This window comes from Neolamprologus multifasciatus, chromosome 2, assembly GCF_963576455.1.
Source record: "Neolamprologus multifasciatus chromosome 2, fNeoMul1.2, whole genome shotgun sequence".
NCBI lineage: Eukaryota > Metazoa > Chordata > Actinopteri > Cichliformes > Cichlidae > Neolamprologus > Neolamprologus multifasciatus.
In genome coordinates, this window is record NC_140440.1 from 9,355,043 (window position 1) to 9,375,906 (window position 20,864).

A 20,864-nucleotide genomic window follows, 5' to 3' on the forward strand; every position below is an offset into this window, starting at 1 on the left:
GAATTTGTCGTATAAAATGAGCAAACAAATATTCACAATCATTAGCTGTAGGTTTGCACATAAAAAATGCTGAAATGTGCTCGTAAAACCTGCACAGCTGCCATGTTTAGTAACAACAAACATCAATATCGATGGAAAATGTTGAAACAACAAGATGCATGAATAAATGAGAAAGCACACAAAGAAAATTATTCTTTACAACCATAAGAAATTAAAATAAACAAGAAAGTGAGGTTCCAGGTTCTGGTTTGGACGCACCAACACGGAGCTACCCAGGCAGCCTTTCTTTCTCTCCACTGTGCTAATTAGACTAATAAACAAACAACAGGGAATAGTTCCTCAACACTGTGGAGCGAGACGCTCGATCGATACTGGATTTCATCAAATCCACTGGTATTGTTAAGTTTGTGCGTGTGCCCTGCTGCTGTCGTTAGTGCTCGCTTTGCAATCTCACCTGTTGCTCGTTCGGCTGATGAAACGAGCGCAATGACTGAGGTGCTGCACTTGAAACAGGAACTTAGAGAACATAAGTTTTTACAGGTCTTCACAAAATATATTAAGCTTTAATTCGCTTAAATTTAATTAAAAGAAAAGACATTTTAAACTGTGAAATGAGGGAACGCTAAATAGGCTAAATGATAGACTAAAATGAATTGAGTTAAATTAATTGTAGCCGTAAACTATAGGGATAGGGCAAAATTTATATTTGCTTTTATTTTCTTAATCACCTTTTCATAGACACTCATAAATTTATCAAAAGAGATCTCAGGAAAAGCATTTCTAAACAAAAAATGATAAAACACACAAATGTTTTAAGCACAAATTTCTATTTAAATTGGCTATACAGTGCACATATTCATAACACTGTCCTTATTGTGTTAAAGCCTGAGCTCTTGTCACATTTCAAGCTAGATCGACAGTGAATGCGACTTCATTGGATTAGAAATGAGTCTGATGTTCTATGACTGAGAGCATAATCTGTAATAATCACTCAAAACCAACATTTTGTGTGTGCCAGCATAAGAAGAACGATGATGAATTTCTTGAAAATCAAATCTTCCTTTTGCCAGATCAGAGACCTGCGTAATACTCTTAGAGGCATATACATTCAGTGTCTTGCTTAGTGACACTTCCGTAGGGCTGGGGCTTGTTTACATGCAATGTGTGAGCTTTAGCATCTGAAGGATGTTGTTTCATATTCATGCCTGGGAGATATAGAAGCTGAAGAAAAGGCATGCATGCCCGGGCATGTTCTCTGGCTAAATGAGCATATAAAAAAATATATAAATGAAAACAGTGTGCAATCCAGAATAAGTCAGTAAATTCATCTCAAAGGAAAAACTACATCAGAGCGAACAGCTGATCAGCAAAATGACGAAACGCCCAGAAACCAGCGCAGAGCAGAAGCTGAAGTACAGTGTGCCTCCCCGAGTTCACTGTATCCACTGTTGAACCTTTTTCTTCTTTGGAGCCACTCGAACATTATGCAGCTAGAATTGCACTGCTTTCAATAACACTGCAAATCAGTGTTAGAGGACTAAGGAGCTCATTATTAGGTTTCAGTGTAAATAAAACAGTGAATAAGATTCTTATCAGCTTGTTTAATCAGTAATTCCTATTCGTTTTTATATATTTCAGTAATTTTGTATATATTTCATTTGTAAACCTGTAGCTTATACAGCAAAATTTGTTCTAACTGTCAAATTTAAATATTCTTACATTACCAAGACTCTGCTGTCTGCATTCTTTCTCAGGAAACATGACTAATTTTTAAAAAGTCCAAACAATCTTAATCTACGGCCCGTCAACTGAAAGTTATTCAAGTGCAAAATTTCAACCTGTGACCTTTCCGTTTCAGGACAGCCTGCCTAACTACATCAGGGAGGCAGAACAACAGGACACGAACAGACTACAGACCCGTCTGTCTTCCCGGTTATCTGAGCAACACTGTAGCCTGGAAGGAACCATGGGAAAGGGCCAGGAAAAAGGTGGGTCTATTGTCTCAGCATCCTGCTGGATGTGACTGACGCTTGCAATTTGACCAGAGGTCTTTTTTTTTCGCTTTATATGATTTTCTGGAAACATCCTCTGAGAGCATCCCATTTGCAGTATAGCATTACTCATACACACACATCATATCCAAATTTGTCTACTTTAAAAACTTACATTAAAAAAAATTATGTTAAAATCAACATGTAAATAAACATGCAAATATATGTAAAAATGAATTGCGGAGTCACATAAAGTACTTTATTATTAATTCATTGATATGTTTGATTTTAAGGCAGATAACCTTATGAAATGTCAGTTGCATCCGCTATAGTACTTTTTCCACAACCCGCAAATATAACCCCACTGCTTTACCCCAAAAGAAAAGAGGGAGATTATAACAAATATGAATGTCACATTTTAAATAAATACAATATTATCCTCTTGTTCAAAGTTCAGCTTGACTTATGATTCAGTAAAAATATTTTTCAAGGAAAGGACCAAAGGGAGAGTTCAACCCATAGTTCGTCTTGGTGATTTAGTGATCTAAAACGCTTGATGAGTGAATATCCCTGTGTTCTTAAATGAGATTTGTGCTTTTTACATATTGAAGTCCATATCTCTTACTTTAAAAGCACTTCACTTTCGAGGTTTAACGTCTTATGTTCATTTGAGTGGGTTTCAGTTTTCTTCTAGAGCCCAAAGTCATGTTTAAGTGGTGATTCTAAGGTGGCTGTGTGTGTGTGACTGTTTCTACTGTTAGCCCTACGAATGAGTGTCAACCCCTTTGGGAGCACCCCCCATCTTGACCTGTGTCACGTGTGAGATAGGCTTCAGACCCCATGGGTAACACACTTTTGGCTACGCTATTAATAAAATGGATGGACGTATTAAACCTGAAAAACCTGTATTTGTTGTTGTTGTTGTTGTTGTTGTTGTTTTGACCACTTGTGTCAGTTGAAACAGACTGTGACATACAGACAGGTGATAAATTAAAGAAAAACCTGATCCGGTGGCTCTGTTATGCTGTCAGAGGCATCGGGCTCTCATGTTTTGAGTCCACTCGTCCCCTTGGAGAGAGGAACCACTGCAAATCAATACTCTGAGTTATCTCCCTTAGCTTATGATGAAACATTCCTGATGGGAGTGGTCTCTTCGAGAAAAAATAATGCCACCATCCACAGGGCCCAAGGGGTCATTGATGTGTTTGACGTGTGTGAAAATAACGCGAGTCATAAGCTATGACCTTTGCAGTCACCAGATTACAACCCAATTTGACATCTATGGGAGACTTTGGACCAACATATTGAGAGCACTCTTCACCATCATCACACAAATGCCAAATCAGGGAATTTAATGGATTTACAGATGTGGAGATTAGACTTAGTTTCATTATGTTTAGGGTTTTTTGGGTTGTTGTTTATTTAATTTTTTTTCCATTTCCCACTAGTCTTTACTCTCTGCTTAGTATTTCTGCCTGCTACTTGGTGCTGAGCAGGTGCAGTGGGTTGGTGGATATTGCCAAAAACTGCATTATAAGAACAGAAGAGTTGCAGGCCAGATAACTAAACAATGAGCCGGATCTCACCATAAAACTCTCTAGCTGAAACACTGAAACACTCAGTTTATTTAAATCCAGGTTGAAGACTCACCTGTTCTCAGCTGCATTTGAATAAAGCACCAAATCCGCACTTAAGCTTAAATTTCAAAACTTACATTTTAACTACTGATTTTATCTACTGTTCTGATTTTATCTGTTTTGATCTTATATACTGTTTTGTTTGTTTGTTTGTTGTTTTTGTTTCTAATGTCTCTGTAAAGCACTGAATCACCTTGTTGTTGAATTGTGCTATATAAATAAACTTGCCTTGCCTTGCCTCTAAAGCCAAGGAGACCTAGAAACCCAATCCAATAATTAATTATTAATAACAATTGATCACTGAGACTAAACAACTGTCATGTACTGTAATACGTTCTTAGCATAACAATCTTGATAATTCCCATTTTTATAGACATTATTTAATGGCAGGAGAAATCATGAAGACTTAAGATGCAGTAGTTTGTATGTTGTTGAGTTACTACAGTTACTTTGGTGTTATGCATTGTCTCCTGTGATCTTGCGTCCATTTCGTTATTAATTTAAAAAAAAAGTTTCTCCTCCAGGGATTCATAAATGTATCTTAATATCTAAGATAAATAACATTGTGATTCGTGTTTAGTGTTTTTACACTGCAGCCTGTATAAAAAAAACACATTAATTACACTCATCCTTAACATTGTATAAAAGTGGACAGTGGACATCTCAAGAAAGTCCTTTTGTGTCTCTATTCAATGTTTTCACACCAGACAGCAGCTTTCTAAGGAATTAAATAATAAATAGACAAATGGTTTTCAGCAATGACCAGTTTTCTGAGGAAGAGGTTAGCATTTCTTTTCAAAACTATCACCCTGGCTGCTCACCTTTTAGCAGTATTATTCTTTAATTAACCTAAGGGGATGTTAGCGGGGCGTTAACTAAGGGAAGGAGAAGCTAATGTGATTCAGTTCTTTCAGTGACTGGCAACATTATGAAAATCCAAAATGTTTTTGTTTTTAACGTTAAGAGCTCCGCAGCGCTTTACGAATCCACAAAAGCAGATGTCTGTTCGTTGTCAATAAGGCATTGAATCACAATAACAGCTCATATTAGAGATTTGGTTGATAGAGGAATAAATAATAATGCTGTTTATTCCAAGTAAATAACAAATGGCGCACACTTATTTGAGCTATTTAGCTTTTTCTCCTTTGTTTTCCTTTTTCATGTGTAGGAGGAAGCATAAATGCAGCATAATGTGTTTATCTAGCTAAAAATGATCTTTAATTTGCCATGTATTTGATAATTGAATCATTAAAATCAACACTGTCAATCAGTACTTTACATCTCATTAACTGAGATGCGACGCTTCACTGAGGGTGGTTTCAGCTGCAAAAGAGAATAAACATCTAAACATTTACAATGTAAGAAGAAGACGCAGAGTTCACCAAACAAAATGACCAGATGTGGAACAAATGTCTAACAATTGATTTTACAGACCGTCCAGCAGTTTATATCATTTTAAAAAGTGATTAAAACTCAGCTGTGTCACATTTAAAGTCTTGAAGTGACACTGGCTTGTTTTTCCCGATGGTAGATAAATCCAGCAGTAATGGTTCAGATAAGGGCAACACGATGTTCGACACTTCTCTGGTAATTACTCTCTGCTGGTTTCACACACATGCACTGCAAAAATGTTACCAAGTATTTATCGCTTCATTTTTTGTAAAGAACTTCTTTTTGTCTCCAAAGGTGACCATAATTTACAAAAATAAACATCATGTTTTATTGACTATTATTTTAAACAGACAGAGCCCATTAAGTCATCACAAAAGTGTTAAGCAAGGGCACGCAGGAAGAGCTGTTTTCCCATAAACTTCGGTGAAACAGAAAGACTTTTTGCAAGCAAAAGAGTCTCCCCCTGCTGGTCATTAGAAAGAATTCAGGTTTAATTCTATCTAATTAATTCCATCTTTCATAAAAAAAATTTTGTGAGGTTAGAAACTACTTAGCAACCCTCTAATATCCCAACAAAGAAAGAGAAAAGAAACTGGGAATTTTCACAATTACCAACCTGGACTACTTAAAGTTGGACAAAGTTTTTAATACTGTAATAATTTGGATGATTAACGAATGAAAGTTAGATGATTTTCAGCTGTCAGTGGAATAAAGCTTTCTGCTGTGGGGAAGGGGTTATGTATACTTTTGTGAATCTATCAATAAACTAAAAGAAAAAAGGGGCAGTCAACTCTGGTGTTCCGTTATTGATTTAAGCTGACTAATTCTTGCCTCGTGTTATTATTAATGATCAACAAAGCTTGAAAATACATTTCAAGATAACTTGAAGACAATGTAAACAACTGAATGAGATTATTGGGAAACTGCATTGTAGAAACAAAGTGCGGTTTGGCCCAAAATTGCCAAATCTATTTGATTCTGCTCCTCAAATATGATGACTCGCTACTTTGGCCTAAATTATAATATATTAAATATCAGTGGAAGACCTGGATGAATAAATAAATTGAAGGTCTTCTCATGTCCATTTTCACAAGTTTCTGATATTTTTATTTACCAAATGGTCGTATAAGGAGCGCGATCTGTGCTGAAAACAATCATTATATGCAATTTATGTCTTTTTTCTGTGAAAGCAACATGTGAAAGCCAATTTTCACTAAAAGAAATCATCAAGTGTGTTCTTGGTGGCTCATCTCTAATCCTTCTATGTGAACCTTACAGCTCAGTGCCAACTTGACCTCTACATCATAAACCTATTCATGTCAATCTGACACGTCGAGCTGATGGGAACAGATCCACTTTGCTCCTGACAGGAACAAGGGATTTGGCCATAATGAACACTCCAGTTCCTCCAGTTCCAAAGTCGAGCCAATGAGTCAGGTCTGTGGGGCCATTTGAATAATGAGAATGAGACTAACTATGTGCAATAGACACAAGAACCCAATGAATGGCCTGCCAATCACTGTTACTGATTGCTTGTCTATGTGCTGAGGAAGAGTGTGACCAACAGAGCCAATGTCAGCAGCAGCGGCAGCAGCAGAGAGGTTTCTGAACGCAGCCCTGTAGCTACTATTATCGCACCTCCATTAAAATGCTTTTGTTTTCCTTCTGTTTCACTCTCTGTGTTGTAGTTTTACTTACAGTGTTATTTTGTGTCTCCGCTCTCCACCGCTGAATATTAATGTCCTCTATGCTAATGGCCTTACAGCAGCTGAGGTCGACCAAGCTCCTCCTCTGAATGTTAATCCGCTGCCTCATTTGCATACGCTTAAGTGTCAAATTCCCCCACAAATCATTGCAGCTGCCTCCGTACGACGAGGTCTGCGGCCCCCCCCGAGCGACAGCACAGAAACAATGTGGTCACACCGTATGCATAGCATCAAATCCACATCAAAGACTGTTTAGATTGCCAGGTCACAGCGGGTTCACATTGTGTAAAATGAAGGTAATGGGATAGCAGTCAGCCCCGTGCAGAAATACAGGCAGGCAGGTAATAAGTATGAATGGAGCAGGTAATAAGGTTGGGATAGAAGCACACCCCGAGTCATCTGAGCAGCAGGACTGTTTTAGCTGCAGCACAGTTATCAGTTCAAAGGTGAGCCCTGATCCCAGACAAACACACGGGACAGGTTGTGTCGTTAGCTTTTATTCCTCCTTATTTCCATGTGTGCCTCTGAGTGCATGGCAGGTGAAACGGCTGCTACTGAGAGGGGGGATAAAAAAGTTCCTCGGGATTACAAAGATAAAAGTATTTGCTTTGTTAACAAGCCTAATGCTGACAGCATGACATATCTGTTATCAACATTCATGTTACAAATCAGAATTCACGGGAAACTGTTTTGAAAATCAATCATTTTCCACATTCTCAATTCAGCTTTGTTGCTTTTGTTCACACTTCACTTAATCCAACTGCTTTTTTTCTTTTTTAGTTAAAATAATCGATTTGAATAGATTACCTTTGTTGCAAATTTCCCCTCCCCTTTCGGTGTTTTCAGACAGTTTATCAACTAGAAATCGTCATTAATTAATCAAAGAGAACAGTTTGCATTGCCAGTTGCAGGTCTGACATTATCATCACTAGTACAGCTGAAAAGATTAGTTTAATGATCTGTGATTATCAAAAAGGAATCCAGCAAATATTCTGATAATAGATAAATTTTTAGCTTTCAAATCAGAGGCGACATGCTGCTTTTCTTTAAATATGTGCTGATAAACAGAACAGCGTTTGGTTCTGAAGCGCTGTTTGAATTTTTAAAAAAGTGATTTATGTCAAACGATTTTAGCAGAGATTCATTATTTAAACTTAAAATGTTCTCCAGTATAATAGTTACTGGCACTACATGCATGATCACTACAGCAAAGATGAAAGGATTAGCTCAGTATTGAAAAACTTCTACATAGTATTTAGTTACTACTTAGCTAATTAATTATTCATTTTTAAAGCAAACTGAAGCTGAAACAATACACCGATGGGACGTTTTCCTTTTCTGAATTACAGTAAACTAAAGAAAAGACATTGGATGGAAATTTTTCTAATCAACTGACTGAATAATTGAGAAAGAAAACAAATGTCATGCATATATATCTGTGTGTGTTCTCTACCTAAAAGTGCACCTTGAAGCCAAACTAAACAAATCAATGCATATGGTTTCATTTAAGGGGTTGCAGGTAACAAACCCATAAATATGGAAATATGTACAGCCTAAAGTAAACTACAAAACAGAAGAAGAGAAACTGATAACAAACACTCTAATGCACTAAACACAACCAAAGCTGATAAAAGACGCCGCTGTACCTTTGCAGTCCATAAGGCAATACTGCATGTTAGACAGTAATCCCAAGGAATAAAAATAGTCCGTGTAATTTTATCAATTTGCTTTTCTTCCCTTGCATGAAGGTTTTTTCTATAGATTTCACTAAGTCGTACAGACTTCCTCTCAAGGTAAGTAAGTCTCCTCTAAGTGTCAAGTCCTTGAGTCCTACGCCTGCCAGTGGGAGCTGCGGTTGCACCACGAGCCAAGCAAATTCAAACGCACACTCATGAATAAGACAACTGGAAGTATTTCTGACAGAAGACTAACTTCAGACGAATCCTTCAACACTTTTTAAAGGTGATGCCACACTGAGGCTTAGTCAGCTCCCCTATTAAAACCCTACTTAAAACGGCAGGAATGCAAACTATAGTGAGTCATTTTGGCTCGACGGTCTGCCAGCAAGCGCGATATTAAGTACGCTCGGAGCTATTCTTATTCTTAACAATGGCAGTTCTTTCACGATATTAAGCATCTTTACTCGGGTGATAATTCTGACAAGACTGCTGTTTGCAAGCTTGAAATTATTTTGACAGGATCAACAAAATATAGCAGCAGCCCCAGTCAAATAATGTCACTTCATACTAAAATCCAGCAGAAGTACCCAATATCGTATGTTCTTTTGGGCGATTTTACATGTTCGGTGTCATATGCTGTACATCAAAACAACAACAATAAACCCCTTCTACTTCTCACGACAGGTTAAGAAGGGTTTTCATCCTGGAGACAGTGGCCACAGACGTAAAATGCAAATATGCAGTGCATAAACTGACACATTACATCTGTTCAAATCTCTCTAGCAGGTTAAAAACAAGAGATTTCATGTATACTCTATATCAGTGATCAGTGCTGACGGTACTAATCTAAAGTTAATTTAGTTTTATTACAATTTGTTAAAAAGTCTAACTACTGATCCCATACAAATAATGTAAAAATACGGGAAGACACAGTGTGCATTTCTTTGCCTGTGATGACTTTTTGGCAGCAAAATAACGACATATTTCTGTTCATGCATGGCTCATATAACACATGAATATTTCTTTAATTGGTGTAGTAGGATTCCCTTATGCAAAGGGAACAGTTCATTCTTTTTTTATATAGTTTTAATAAGGTCAGAAGAAGACAAAGACGCATATTTAAAGGAAGAAATAACACATTTTTGGCAATTATTCTTAGAGCAGTGTCATCTGTGGGCTTCCAACCAATACATTTTCAAAACTAAAAAAACTCCCTCCATAAAACAGCAGTTAACTATTCGCAGTTTGGCTATTAAACTCTGAAGGACATGGATCCGCGAAATCTGCTAGCAGCAAAATCTCGATAAAATATCCCTTAAACTATCCGGCAGGACAATTTGGCTGTATTCTTTTAATGGAATTCACTTTCTTTTGAGAGGGAGAGCGACATCCCAAACTTCCTGTTTTGTAACAACACCACCATGACCCTGCGCTGCTCTTGTTTCTAAATGTGCTCTGACTTTTAAAGTTGTCTTGGAGGAGATGGACTGAGTAGCAAGCAGCCCAGTGATAAAACAAGCAATAGAATGACCCTTCAGGCACGCATCATCATCATTAGGACACCAGCACCGGCCAACCGCGCTTTACAGGAAGTAAAAGGCTCCAGTGAGTCTGCTTGATGAAGAATGTATAATATTTCCACTCTCAGTCTTAGTTAAGGCAAAATAGACATTATGCTGTATATGTAGATTTGTAGAGGGAGATTTCTTTTACAACCTTTTTCCTTTACCACGTATACAATAAGTTTTTTTTTCTTCTTAAATGACAGCGGCTACTTTGCATTCATAAGGATAATTACTATATAATTTTGTTAAAAGCCTGAGCTGAGCTGCGTTACACATCTGGATGCAAACAAATTGCAAAACTCGAACCATTTATTTCGCTACTGTAAGACACTACTCCTTCCTCATTACATTCACCACCTGCATTTCAATTGAACAATAAGAACGTCGCAAAAGAGAAGACATATGATACCATGGAGTAAAGTGAGAAAAAAGAGGAAGTAGGAAGCAAACATACAATGAACACCGACAGAAAAAAAAGCAATTAATTATGTTATCATGCAATTATATAATTTAGTCTGAGGAGAGGTAATGGTGTAAATTGCTATGTGCCTGTACAGAGTGTCTATATTCTCAATGCCATGTCCAGGCTGTATACGAGTCCGGCGTTGCTTTAAAACAAATGTCTTGTAATGTCTGTGTATGAATCTGAGATTGCTCATGTGTAAGTGTGTGTGCCGTTTGGTGCGTGTGCATATGTGTGGTACAGGAGTTGAGGTCCACTGGGGTTTGGACCACTCCGTATGAATAATGCATCAGACTGGGCCATTGCATCTCAGCAACATTGCCTTGGTCTGCTTAAAGTTGCAAGTTCCTCTTTAGGAAAGTCAGCGCCATTCTGCAAGCTGCTGCAGTAACTCAGCCGGCTTTGAAGGTTTTTCTAAAATAACAGTAAAAACATCACATGAAATAATTTAATGGGCATGTTTCTCAGTTTAAACTGTCTCATGGGATTCAAATTCTAGTCTAAAAGCTTCAAAAGGCAACAAGAAGTCAAATTATTTAAAGCAGTAAATATTTAGAGCTAAAACTATTAGTTGCTTGGCTGACAAATAGCAATTAATTACTTTAAATATCTTCCAGCTTCTCAAATGTTGTTTGTCTGTTTTTTCTTAACATTTTGTGATAGCAAACTGGAGATCTTTGGGGTATTAGACTGTGGGTCAGAAAAACATGGCATTTTTAAGAGGTTACGTTGAGCTCTGGGGAACTGTAATGAGAGTTTTTTCTAAATTCTAACATACCACTGATGGAATTATTCAGTCAACTAAAAAGTACTGGTAAAAAAAAGTATATATATATATATATATATATATACATACATATTTATTTATTTATTTATGACATTTTTTTTTTGCTTGAGCAGTAATATTTATATTTACAAATGTGTAGCCAGGCTATTAAAAGATGATATTTATCGTATTTAGCTTTTTTGTTCCTCTAATGATTGTTTGCGAGGAGAACTTGACATGTTGGATGAACTTTTTATCTGCAGATTTACACATTTGTGATTACAGAACAGATGCTGAAGACAGCTGCTCCCAATACAGTACAACTCAGAAAGGGATCACCAAAGGTTCAATCTGAATGACACTGTATGCCACACACACTTAGCACCCAATGAGATGAAGCATCAGCAGACTGACATGAAATGAATTCACCCCATGCAATCATAAATGTGCAATCAGGGCCACTTTCATTCACAAAATCTAATCCGCAGTGATGAATCGGTGTCCTGAACAGGCAGACCAGAAACTCTCCACTTCAGTGGACAAACTCTAGTCCACTCCACATGGAAGAAACATATGCAAATATGCAAACACCAGGCAAAATGTAAATGTATGCAAATTAATTAAATCCAATGAAAAGGCTACTTTGCCTCAGTCTGCATAGCCTATTTGAATAGTCTTTGTGGACTTCTTAGATTTTCTGGGATTTTTTTCAAACTTTGTTATGATTAGCCTTTACGTAACTTTCTCTTAGAAATGTGCCACATTTTAGAACCACAATCACAGCCGTGATTTAGCTTGGTGCCCTGATTAAAAGATTTAAACTGGAGACCTCAAATGTTTAAAGTCTACTTTTGCTGATTTTCTTACTTTTATTATTACAGCTCATCCCAACCTCAGGTGACTTACTTGGGTGACAGTAAAGCCGCGAATTTTTAACAGGTTAATTGGCCACGTGAAAGCAAAAGGACCTCCTCCACAAATCAAATTAAAATTTTAGGACTAAAACAATTTACTTCTGAGGACGCCCATTTCTTGTAACGTAGACTACAGACAGAGCCTGTTTACTTTCACCTTAGGAATGTTTGGTACTTTGGCATTATATCCGTATTTCCTGACTGACGGACCTTCTCGGCTCATCTTTCTCTCCCGGACCGGCATCTCGTCCCTCCTCTCCAACCCGCCACCCTCTTACCGGTACCTCGACCTAAACGGGACCGTGTAGCGGTTACGTCCGGCCGGCTCACCTCTGTGCGCGCCTGCAGCCGCTTGTTCATCTCGTAGATCCGATACTCGGGCTGGATCATGTAGGGCGAGTGTCTCCTGTAAAAGGGTCCGAAGGGAGAAGAGTAGAACGGGTCGTGGGTTGGGTTGGACATGGTGGCTCCTGGCGAGGCGCACGGCGCGATTTCAACATCCAGCGGGCACAGCAGCGCACATGGGAGTGCGATGCTCTCCGAAGACCCCCAGTTGGAAGCAGCCGCTGTCGAGGCTGAGCTGCACTCTGCAAGTTGGCCTGCCTAGTTCGCTGCTATAGCGTGGTGCTGGAGGAGGGAGGAGGGAGGAAGGGGAGCAGGAGAGGAGGGGGGGAGGAACGGTGGGTAGGAGGGGGGGCAGAATTGAAGGGGGAGGAGGGAAGTCGTTTCCTGTTCCCTCAAGACCTACACTCAGTTTTGCACTCTTGCAAAGTTCAAGTAAGATCTCTATGTTCATGTGTGTATGTGTTTCGTTATTTCCTCTCGTAAGTAATTCTGCGCATGTTATTAACAAAAAAAAAGCTCTATTCTTTACCTAATATTAAAATATTTCTTCAAAGTATTTCCCAACGTATCAGATTTTAAGTATGCCTGCCAACACTGGCTGAATAAAGCCTAGTGCTGGTAGGATTCAGATGCATGAAGCAATGCATGGGCATCAGTTGCAACAACAGTGCAAAGGCAGGGTGTTTAAAGCATGCTCCACACACAGAGAGAAATCTAAAGAGAAATCTAAAGAATATAAGACACTAAATTTAAAGCAAAAACGAGCAAAATTTAGAGTTAAAACACCAATGCCTGCTCTTTCACATATAATATATTGACTAGAATAACAATGCTGTCTGTTGACAGAGGTGCAATATCGATCGCAAATATAGCTCTTGGTCATGTTTTGACTGAAAAAGAGGTGAGAGTCTGTTGCAGCATAGGGTCAAGCATCTTCATTTTTAACAGTATCATCTCATATTATATTCTTTGCAGCAAGCTGCCTCTTGCAGTAAAAGCTGCAGATTTTATAAAAAATACAGTTAACTCTTTTTTAAAGCATTCAGTTCATATTCATTTATGTAGAGCCAGTTCAAGACTACAGATGTCTCCAGGTACGTTATTGTACGATAAAGACCCTACAATATTAGGTAAAAGGCTAAAATATCCCTACAGAAAATGTGTGAAGGGATTATATTTAAATCAGCCAGTTTTACTTCTGAAATTAAAAATACATTTTATATTGACCTTGGCTGGAACTAAAATGTATTTTTAAAAAATCCTAAGCCATAATTTGTCTGAGCTCCAAGAACTGAAGGTGTGAAGCCTCACAGTAATTGATGACAGCATACAAATGCTGATGAGGCTGCACACTAAACAGTCCATTTTATGTGTAGCATGATTTCATAACATTGTATTGATTGTGTTGCCTCTGGCCAGTGCTGCTAATGACAGAATCTCCCCGACTAGTTATGTACCAAGTGGCATCATTTGTGATTAAAGGAAGGTAGGGAAGTGTTTTCTTTTTTCCTGCTGCTTCAATGTCCCTCCAATTCTTAATGAAGCACAAGCTGAACTTATGAACATGTCAGGATTGTCTTCTCTTTCAGTAACTATGTGAACAGTGGCTTGCTAATCCATCTGGTTTAAAGACACAGTGTGTAGGATATTTTGATGAATGAAATTTCCAGTTTGATAGCCTTCAGTGTTTGTACTGTGACACACAGCTAATATGAGTAATTAGAATATGAGTATAGACTATGATGTGTTTATTTATCAATTAACTTCACACAATGTGCAGAAAACAGAGAAAAATCTAAATCAAATGAATATTTGACATGACCACCAGTTGGCTTTAAACTGGCAGTAGTACAAAACAGCAGTTTGGAGAACTTGCCACAGTGACGATGGGAATGGATTTAGGCTACTGGCAAAAGACAAAGAGGAACAAGAGATGGCCCTGGTGTCTTCTATGTCTTCATCTAATCCCAATCTGAATCCATAATGTTGAGATCGGAACTCTGTGGGGGTCAGACCATCTGCTCCAGCACATCTTGTTCTACTTGTGGCTCAGTCTAGCTCCTTGTGATTTCAGAGTTCCTCATTTAGCCAGGAAATCGATTTGGAAGTAATCAGACAACTTCTTTTTTTGCATAAAGAATCTACGCTCTTAAAACAGGAATTTGAGCACACTTGTCAAAACCATGATTTATATATAACCCATCCAAGTTCCCATTAAATTTAGCAAAGCCAGTTGGTTTATGCTAAATTAATACTTGCAGAATTTGCACGTTATGAACGCTATTATAAGATTTTTACACAGAATTAGCTGATAATGAGGAACTTGCTTTACTTAAAGTGGTGGTTTAGTGGTGCAAATATGCAGTTGCTTGCTTAGCTTTTATAGCCCCACCTTATTTCCCTGCTTATGCCTTAACATAAAAAAGCAAATTCTGCACATATAGTTTGTGTTTAATGTTTTTTGTAAAGAACATCCAGAATAAATGGCACTGTTGTTAGATGTTATGTTGTGTTTTCAATATGTAGTTTCAATGCAAAGATTCCAGCTGATGCATGCAACGAAGGAGTTAAAAGCATCCGAACTTTAATCAACACTTGACTCTGTGTTCAAAAGCCCGTCAGCTGTCTGTCTTCTATAGACTGTGGATTCCCTTTAAAATGTCATTAAAAGGTCTTCTAAAAAGCTTTCTAACACAAGACTGACTACAACATCATCAGAGTTATTTTGGGAGTGTGTGTGTGTGTTCACAATCACTTTTGCCTGTTTTGTCATGTACACTTCATTTCTCTGAGTTGGTGACTTCTAAAATATCCCAGATGAAGGTAGTACAAGAATTGGTTACATCTCTGCTGGTTTGAATTGGCATGGAAATGTATAATCCCAATTATGCATTGTCTATCTTATATATTTATTATTCAGGGAATACAACTACAGTTTAATGGTGATTGCTATATGCAAAGGATCTCTTTATAATTCACAACATAACTAGTTAGCAAATTATGACACAGGGACGGTCAATATCATATGGCAAGGAGCACTATATGCAAACAGCAAAACACAGATGGGCTCTAATTTATTTCAACATTTTCACAGTACAATCCATGCAACACATTTCAATAATATCATTTACTGTGACAGTATGTGTTACTAACATGTTGAATTTCCAAACCAGGCACACCAGTGCTTTGACGATCTTTTCTTGGCACACTGATTAAGATTTCCTCCATGTTCGCCTGCGTGACAGATTAGGCCTGGGCTGCAAAGTAGCCACAAGAATCTAAAAATAAACAGACACTCAGGCCAGACATAACGTTGCAACCAAATCTCAAATTAACTGCCCACACTGGGAATTAATGAACAGCATTTATGAAGTCTGACTTTTAATCCAAAATGGCTGAATGGGGAGAGGCAGTCTGAATCGAGTGAGATAAAAGTTGTAATCCAAATGCCTCAGGCATCCGGTTGGGTAATTAAAAAAAAAAGTTTGAAAAATCTATTAATAAACCTTTAATTAAAAACTACATTTTTAATATCTCAAGACCTTTTCAATTGACATTTCTAACAGGATTTGGTTGCCCGCCTAAAGCGCTTACCACTCGAGTGTGGCTGCAATACAGCACATTGAAGTGAACAGCTCATTTAACATATTTCAGTATTAATTTGGTTGTATAGTACATATGATAGTAAACACAACCTACACCAGTGGTGTAGTGAGCTAAAGAGTATTACTGAAAAAAATACTAAACAGAATGAAAAGAACATTTTTGCTCTGACCCTTTTTTTTTGAAAATCCACAAGAACATCACAAAAAATAATTCAGTAAATTTAAATGACCTGATTCACCATAAAGGTCTTTGGAAACAGTGCCATCAAGCAGCCGCAGGTTGATATGATCCATTTAAATTTTTATTAATAGATAAATATTGAGATTTCATCAGATTTCATTAAAAGCCATAAAACAATAACAATGCTATCCTATCAGACTAAAATCAGGAAAAAGCAAATGAATGACCTGACAAGTGTTATTATTTTTTGTGTTTATTTTATTTATTGTTTTTCATTTTGTGCTATGACTGTCTCTCAGGCCCTATCATGAAATCTAAACTTTTTTAAAGTGCATGTGGCTAACATCCATGTTGGTCATTAAAACAAAAGATCAAACAGGCAACTTGAGCCTACAAATGATCTAAAACACATTTGCGATTTGTGTTCACCAGCTCAAGTTATTCCAAATAAGGAAGCTCAGTGTTTCCCAGCACGCATCAGCTGATGGCTCAGCTGATACCACATATCTAGATAGTATGTGCTATTTAAGCTGCCTTAGCCTACCCACAGCAACTACAAGCAGCTTTGCAACCCACTTTCAGCTGAGATCCTGCTTTCATATTGTGTCTAACTTAATCAGTGTAATAGTTATTATCATTGCTGCCTGTTTTGTTATCTGCTGGGTCCTTCCATACATCCACATAGTAGAAAGCGACACAGCTAAATGTAAACTACTGAAATAGCAAAGGAAGTAACAGAAAATAACAATCATCATTCAAAGTAGTTTATATTTCTATTATTTACAGTATCTCAGCATGCGTGCTATAACTTATTTTGCATTAGTTGGATGCCATATTGTAGTAAATCTCTGTGTTGTGTGTATAGATCCCAATAGAAATGTAAACAACTTGGGACTACAGAGTCACAGAGAGGGAAAGTAAAATGGAAAGTGTGACTTAACACAGTGCACCGATGCTGACTCAGAGCCTTTATTTTACGCCTGGAATTTAAATGTCATCTGTATTTGGATATTTTACTTGGATAGGGTGAAATGCCTGTTAATGCAACATGTAAATAAACTCGGAATTAGCATCAGAATGTGATCAGACTGGACAAACTACATTCGAAGGTGGTCAAGCTAGCACTGTGATTAGATCTCAGAAATGCAGTCGGTATAGTTTGACCACATTCAAAAGAAAAACTTGAGGTCATCTTTGTCCCCCAACTTCAGACCAAGCTACAGGTAGAGGCGTTAAAGATGTTCAGATACTATTTTCAAAGACTGATCACATGGTTACACCAAGTCTAAATGGAGTTTTGAATCCATTATTTCTAAACAAGCTCAGTGTAAATGAGCTAATGGCATATTTCTGTGACTACATCTGTTATTTAATTTTATTTACAGCATCTTACACTAAGAATCTAGAAGATGAATGCTGTTTTATGTGTAACCACTGACGACCTTTGACTCAACACAGAAGGATGACTGTTCAGAGGTGGGTATGTTTGAATGTTTGACCTTAAACTCTACATTTTCTTTGTTCTCCAGAAGGTTTAGTTCAAAATTAATCACGAGGGACTCTTTTATTTTACAGCTATTAATTAACACAAGTGATGTATGTGTTGTCTTTGCGGAGGAGGACATATTTTAGTGCTGGTCAGTGAATTAAAACATTGTTAATACTGTATTTGACTTCTGTATCCAGTACTTTGTTTCACATACTTTTGTGTATTAACTTTTAATCCTATTCATGCCAAGTTTTTTTCACCTTCAGGAATAACAAAGTTGAATTGAATTAAATTGAACTTCACTGAAAGGAAACCGAATGTACCTTGAGAGTTTGTTGAATGTTTCAAGCCTCGGCCATTTGTTAAGTACAGCAGATGCATCAAGGATGTAGAAGGAGAGATGCTTTTAGTTGTGAAACAGCAAGTGAGGGAGACAAAACACTTGTGGATGAGAATGGAAATGGGTCAGGACACATATAGACACTGTGCTTCTGCTGGGTTCCCTCTTGGTGTTACTATGGTAACTCACCCTATCTCCCTACCTACCTACCTGCCTTTAACGCACAAACTACACACCTTCGCAGCCATGCTACAGGTTTTGCACCTGAACGCACCGACGCTGCTCCTGTTCGGAAGAACCCAGCACCACGTCTTATCCTGTTTCACAGCGAAGCGTGAAAATGTTAAGTTGTAGCTGTGTTTGATGAAGCTTCTGCTGGTGTAAACAGTCACACTCGTTTGAAACGTGAAACATGTGCCAACACGCACAATGTTTGGGAGTAATTTGAAGCCTGGAGGAAGAGTCTGATTGTAGTATTAATAAAAGGAGCTCACTAGTGATTGACAAGGTCTGATGAGACAAAAGACCTGATAAAAATAGATCAGAATTTCACAGTGAAACACACAAATGAACTACTGTAACCAGCTAAGTAACACCACCTGAGGAAAATGCTTCTCCTATCTAACTGACCAGATTTAAGCTGTTCGTGGACCCCACTGAAAGTAAAACTCACAAACTCAACTGTGAACATTAGGAAGTGTGTCCCCTATTTTGAGCACACAACTGTTTTCCAAATATGGATGAAATATACCCCGGATGCTGGAGCAGCAACTTCTATGGTGGAATCTCATTAGCATCGTAATAGCTTCCAGGTTCATTTGCATTTTGCCGTGAGTGATTTTTTTCCCCCCCCTCGCTCTCTTTCCTCTTCGCTGCTGGATGGAATAATAAAAAAAAAAAAAAAAAAGTAAAACTTTAAAGCACCATATTTTATTTCATTATTTAAGTTAAACAAATTGTAATTGAAAAGCACTTTTCAATTATGCTATTTCCTCATACTGGTGACAAATGAGTCTTACAGTTGTGTCAAGCAATTATAGGAAGACACACAAATCTACAAACTAATATTTGCATACAGGGATGACAAATTAGTGTAAATAGATTAATACATGAAGTAAATGGTTTTAGTTCTATTTCAGAAGAAGCCAATGTGTGCATAGGTGCAGGGTAGAAATATGTTTGCAGTAGCATCCTGAGCTACGGTGCTGAAGTGGCATGACAGGAAACCATTATGAAGTCTGTTGCCACCAAAAACTGAAAAAAATACTGAAGAAAACATGCTTAGCTGATAAAATGATATACTTCCCAGGTCAGAAAATGTCAAACTACATATTTAAAGTGATTAACTAGGTTTTTGTGATGCCCACAGCCTTATTTAACAAGGCGGTAACATGTCCTTGTGCTGAATACAAGGATACAAACACAAAGTGCAGCTTGTTAGACATCCACACTCTTCTTCTCTGATGCTGAATTTTTGCAGCGAAGCAGTTCAGCGAGCAAAGAGTTAAAATTTTCAACCAGTTCTGCCTCTGACACACACACACACACACAGACACACACACACAGACACGCACGCTCGTATCCCCACAGCCCATCACCCCTGATCACACTCAGACGCACGCACACTCCCACGCGCACACACATGCACACACAAACCCATAATTCCCAACACCACCTCCCCCTCTCCCTCCTCACCCACCGCCTCCTCCACCTCCTACCTCCCTGGGCTCCCCCGCTCCCCCCACAACCTCCTCCTCCATTCTCCATCTCTGCCCCCCCACCACCACAACTCCCCACTCCCTCCCTCCCTCCCTCCACCACCGCCCCCCTCAGGTCAGTTAATAAGCGAGCCTGAGCCTGTGCCTCAGCTTGGCTGTCTGGAGGACATGCAGAGCAGTGTCTCCTGGGAATTGGCTCATGCAGAATGCTGCTCCACCGAGAGAATGGAATTTTACCCTCGCTAGGGCTCCCAGCCGCGCCGCGCAGCAGGAAACCTGACAGACACACGCACACACGCACGCAAACACACACACGCAGAGCTACACTGGTGCACATGCATGCACGCCAACACGTGCTGCAAATCAACACACATCCTACATCCTCACACACATAGTGGTCCCAAGAGTGCATTTCTTGAGACATTTCCCCATCCCTTAAAATAAAGTGACCACTACCTAAGAAAAACACTTATTTTCCCCCTGAATCATCAAGAAGCCATCATTAAGTTAATTGCGACACAGTCTTTGGGGACACACAGTGATAGTCTGTGATGCACAAAAGCCTCCATTTCACTCCAGCTAATGTAAACACACACGGTTATGAATACAGGGACATCAGTGGGGACAGTGGGGACACTAGATTTTATCTAGTGTTCTGATTTTATCTACTGTTTTTTTTTTTTAAATCAATTTTAAATCATGCATTTTATTGTTTTTGTTTTTTAATGTCTCTGTAAAGCACTTTGAATCACCTTGTTGTTGAATTGTGCTATATAAATAAACTTGCCTTGCCTCGCCTAATGAGTTGTCCCGTAGATTTAGAAACAGTGGTTCTTCCACACTTCTGTCTCAACTTCAAATGTTGCGAAAGTCACCCCCCTCACCCCCCCCCCTTCCTTCTCCACCTCCCCTTCTTTCTTTCATTCCACCTCAAACCCACAGCTCCATCTATCGGTGTCCCAGTGTTACACGAAAGAGTGTGTAGGCAAACACTGAACCACCGGAATGGCTTCAGTTGGATACCATCATCACTTTTCCAGCAAGCAGGGAACTATTTTATGTTTAATGCAAAT

General features: G+C 38.4%; 1 protein-coding gene across 4 annotated transcripts in view; it reads right to left on the reverse strand.

Moving 5' to 3' along the window:
- The window catches only part of ldb2a (LIM domain binding 2a), a 102,515-nt gene extending 89,787 nt beyond the window's left edge, over positions 1-12,728 (reverse strand). For all 4 annotated transcript variants that reach the window (XM_085178447.1, XM_085178445.1, XM_085178438.1 and 1 more), the window contains exon 1: positions 12,444-12,728. In XM_085178447.1, the coding sequence (XP_085034573.1) occupies positions 12,444-12,575 (132 nt within the window). In that variant the 5' untranslated portion in view covers positions 12,576-12,728. The remainder of the gene's footprint in view (positions 1-12,443) is intronic.
- Between the last annotated feature and the right edge of the window lie 8,136 nt (positions 12,729-20,864).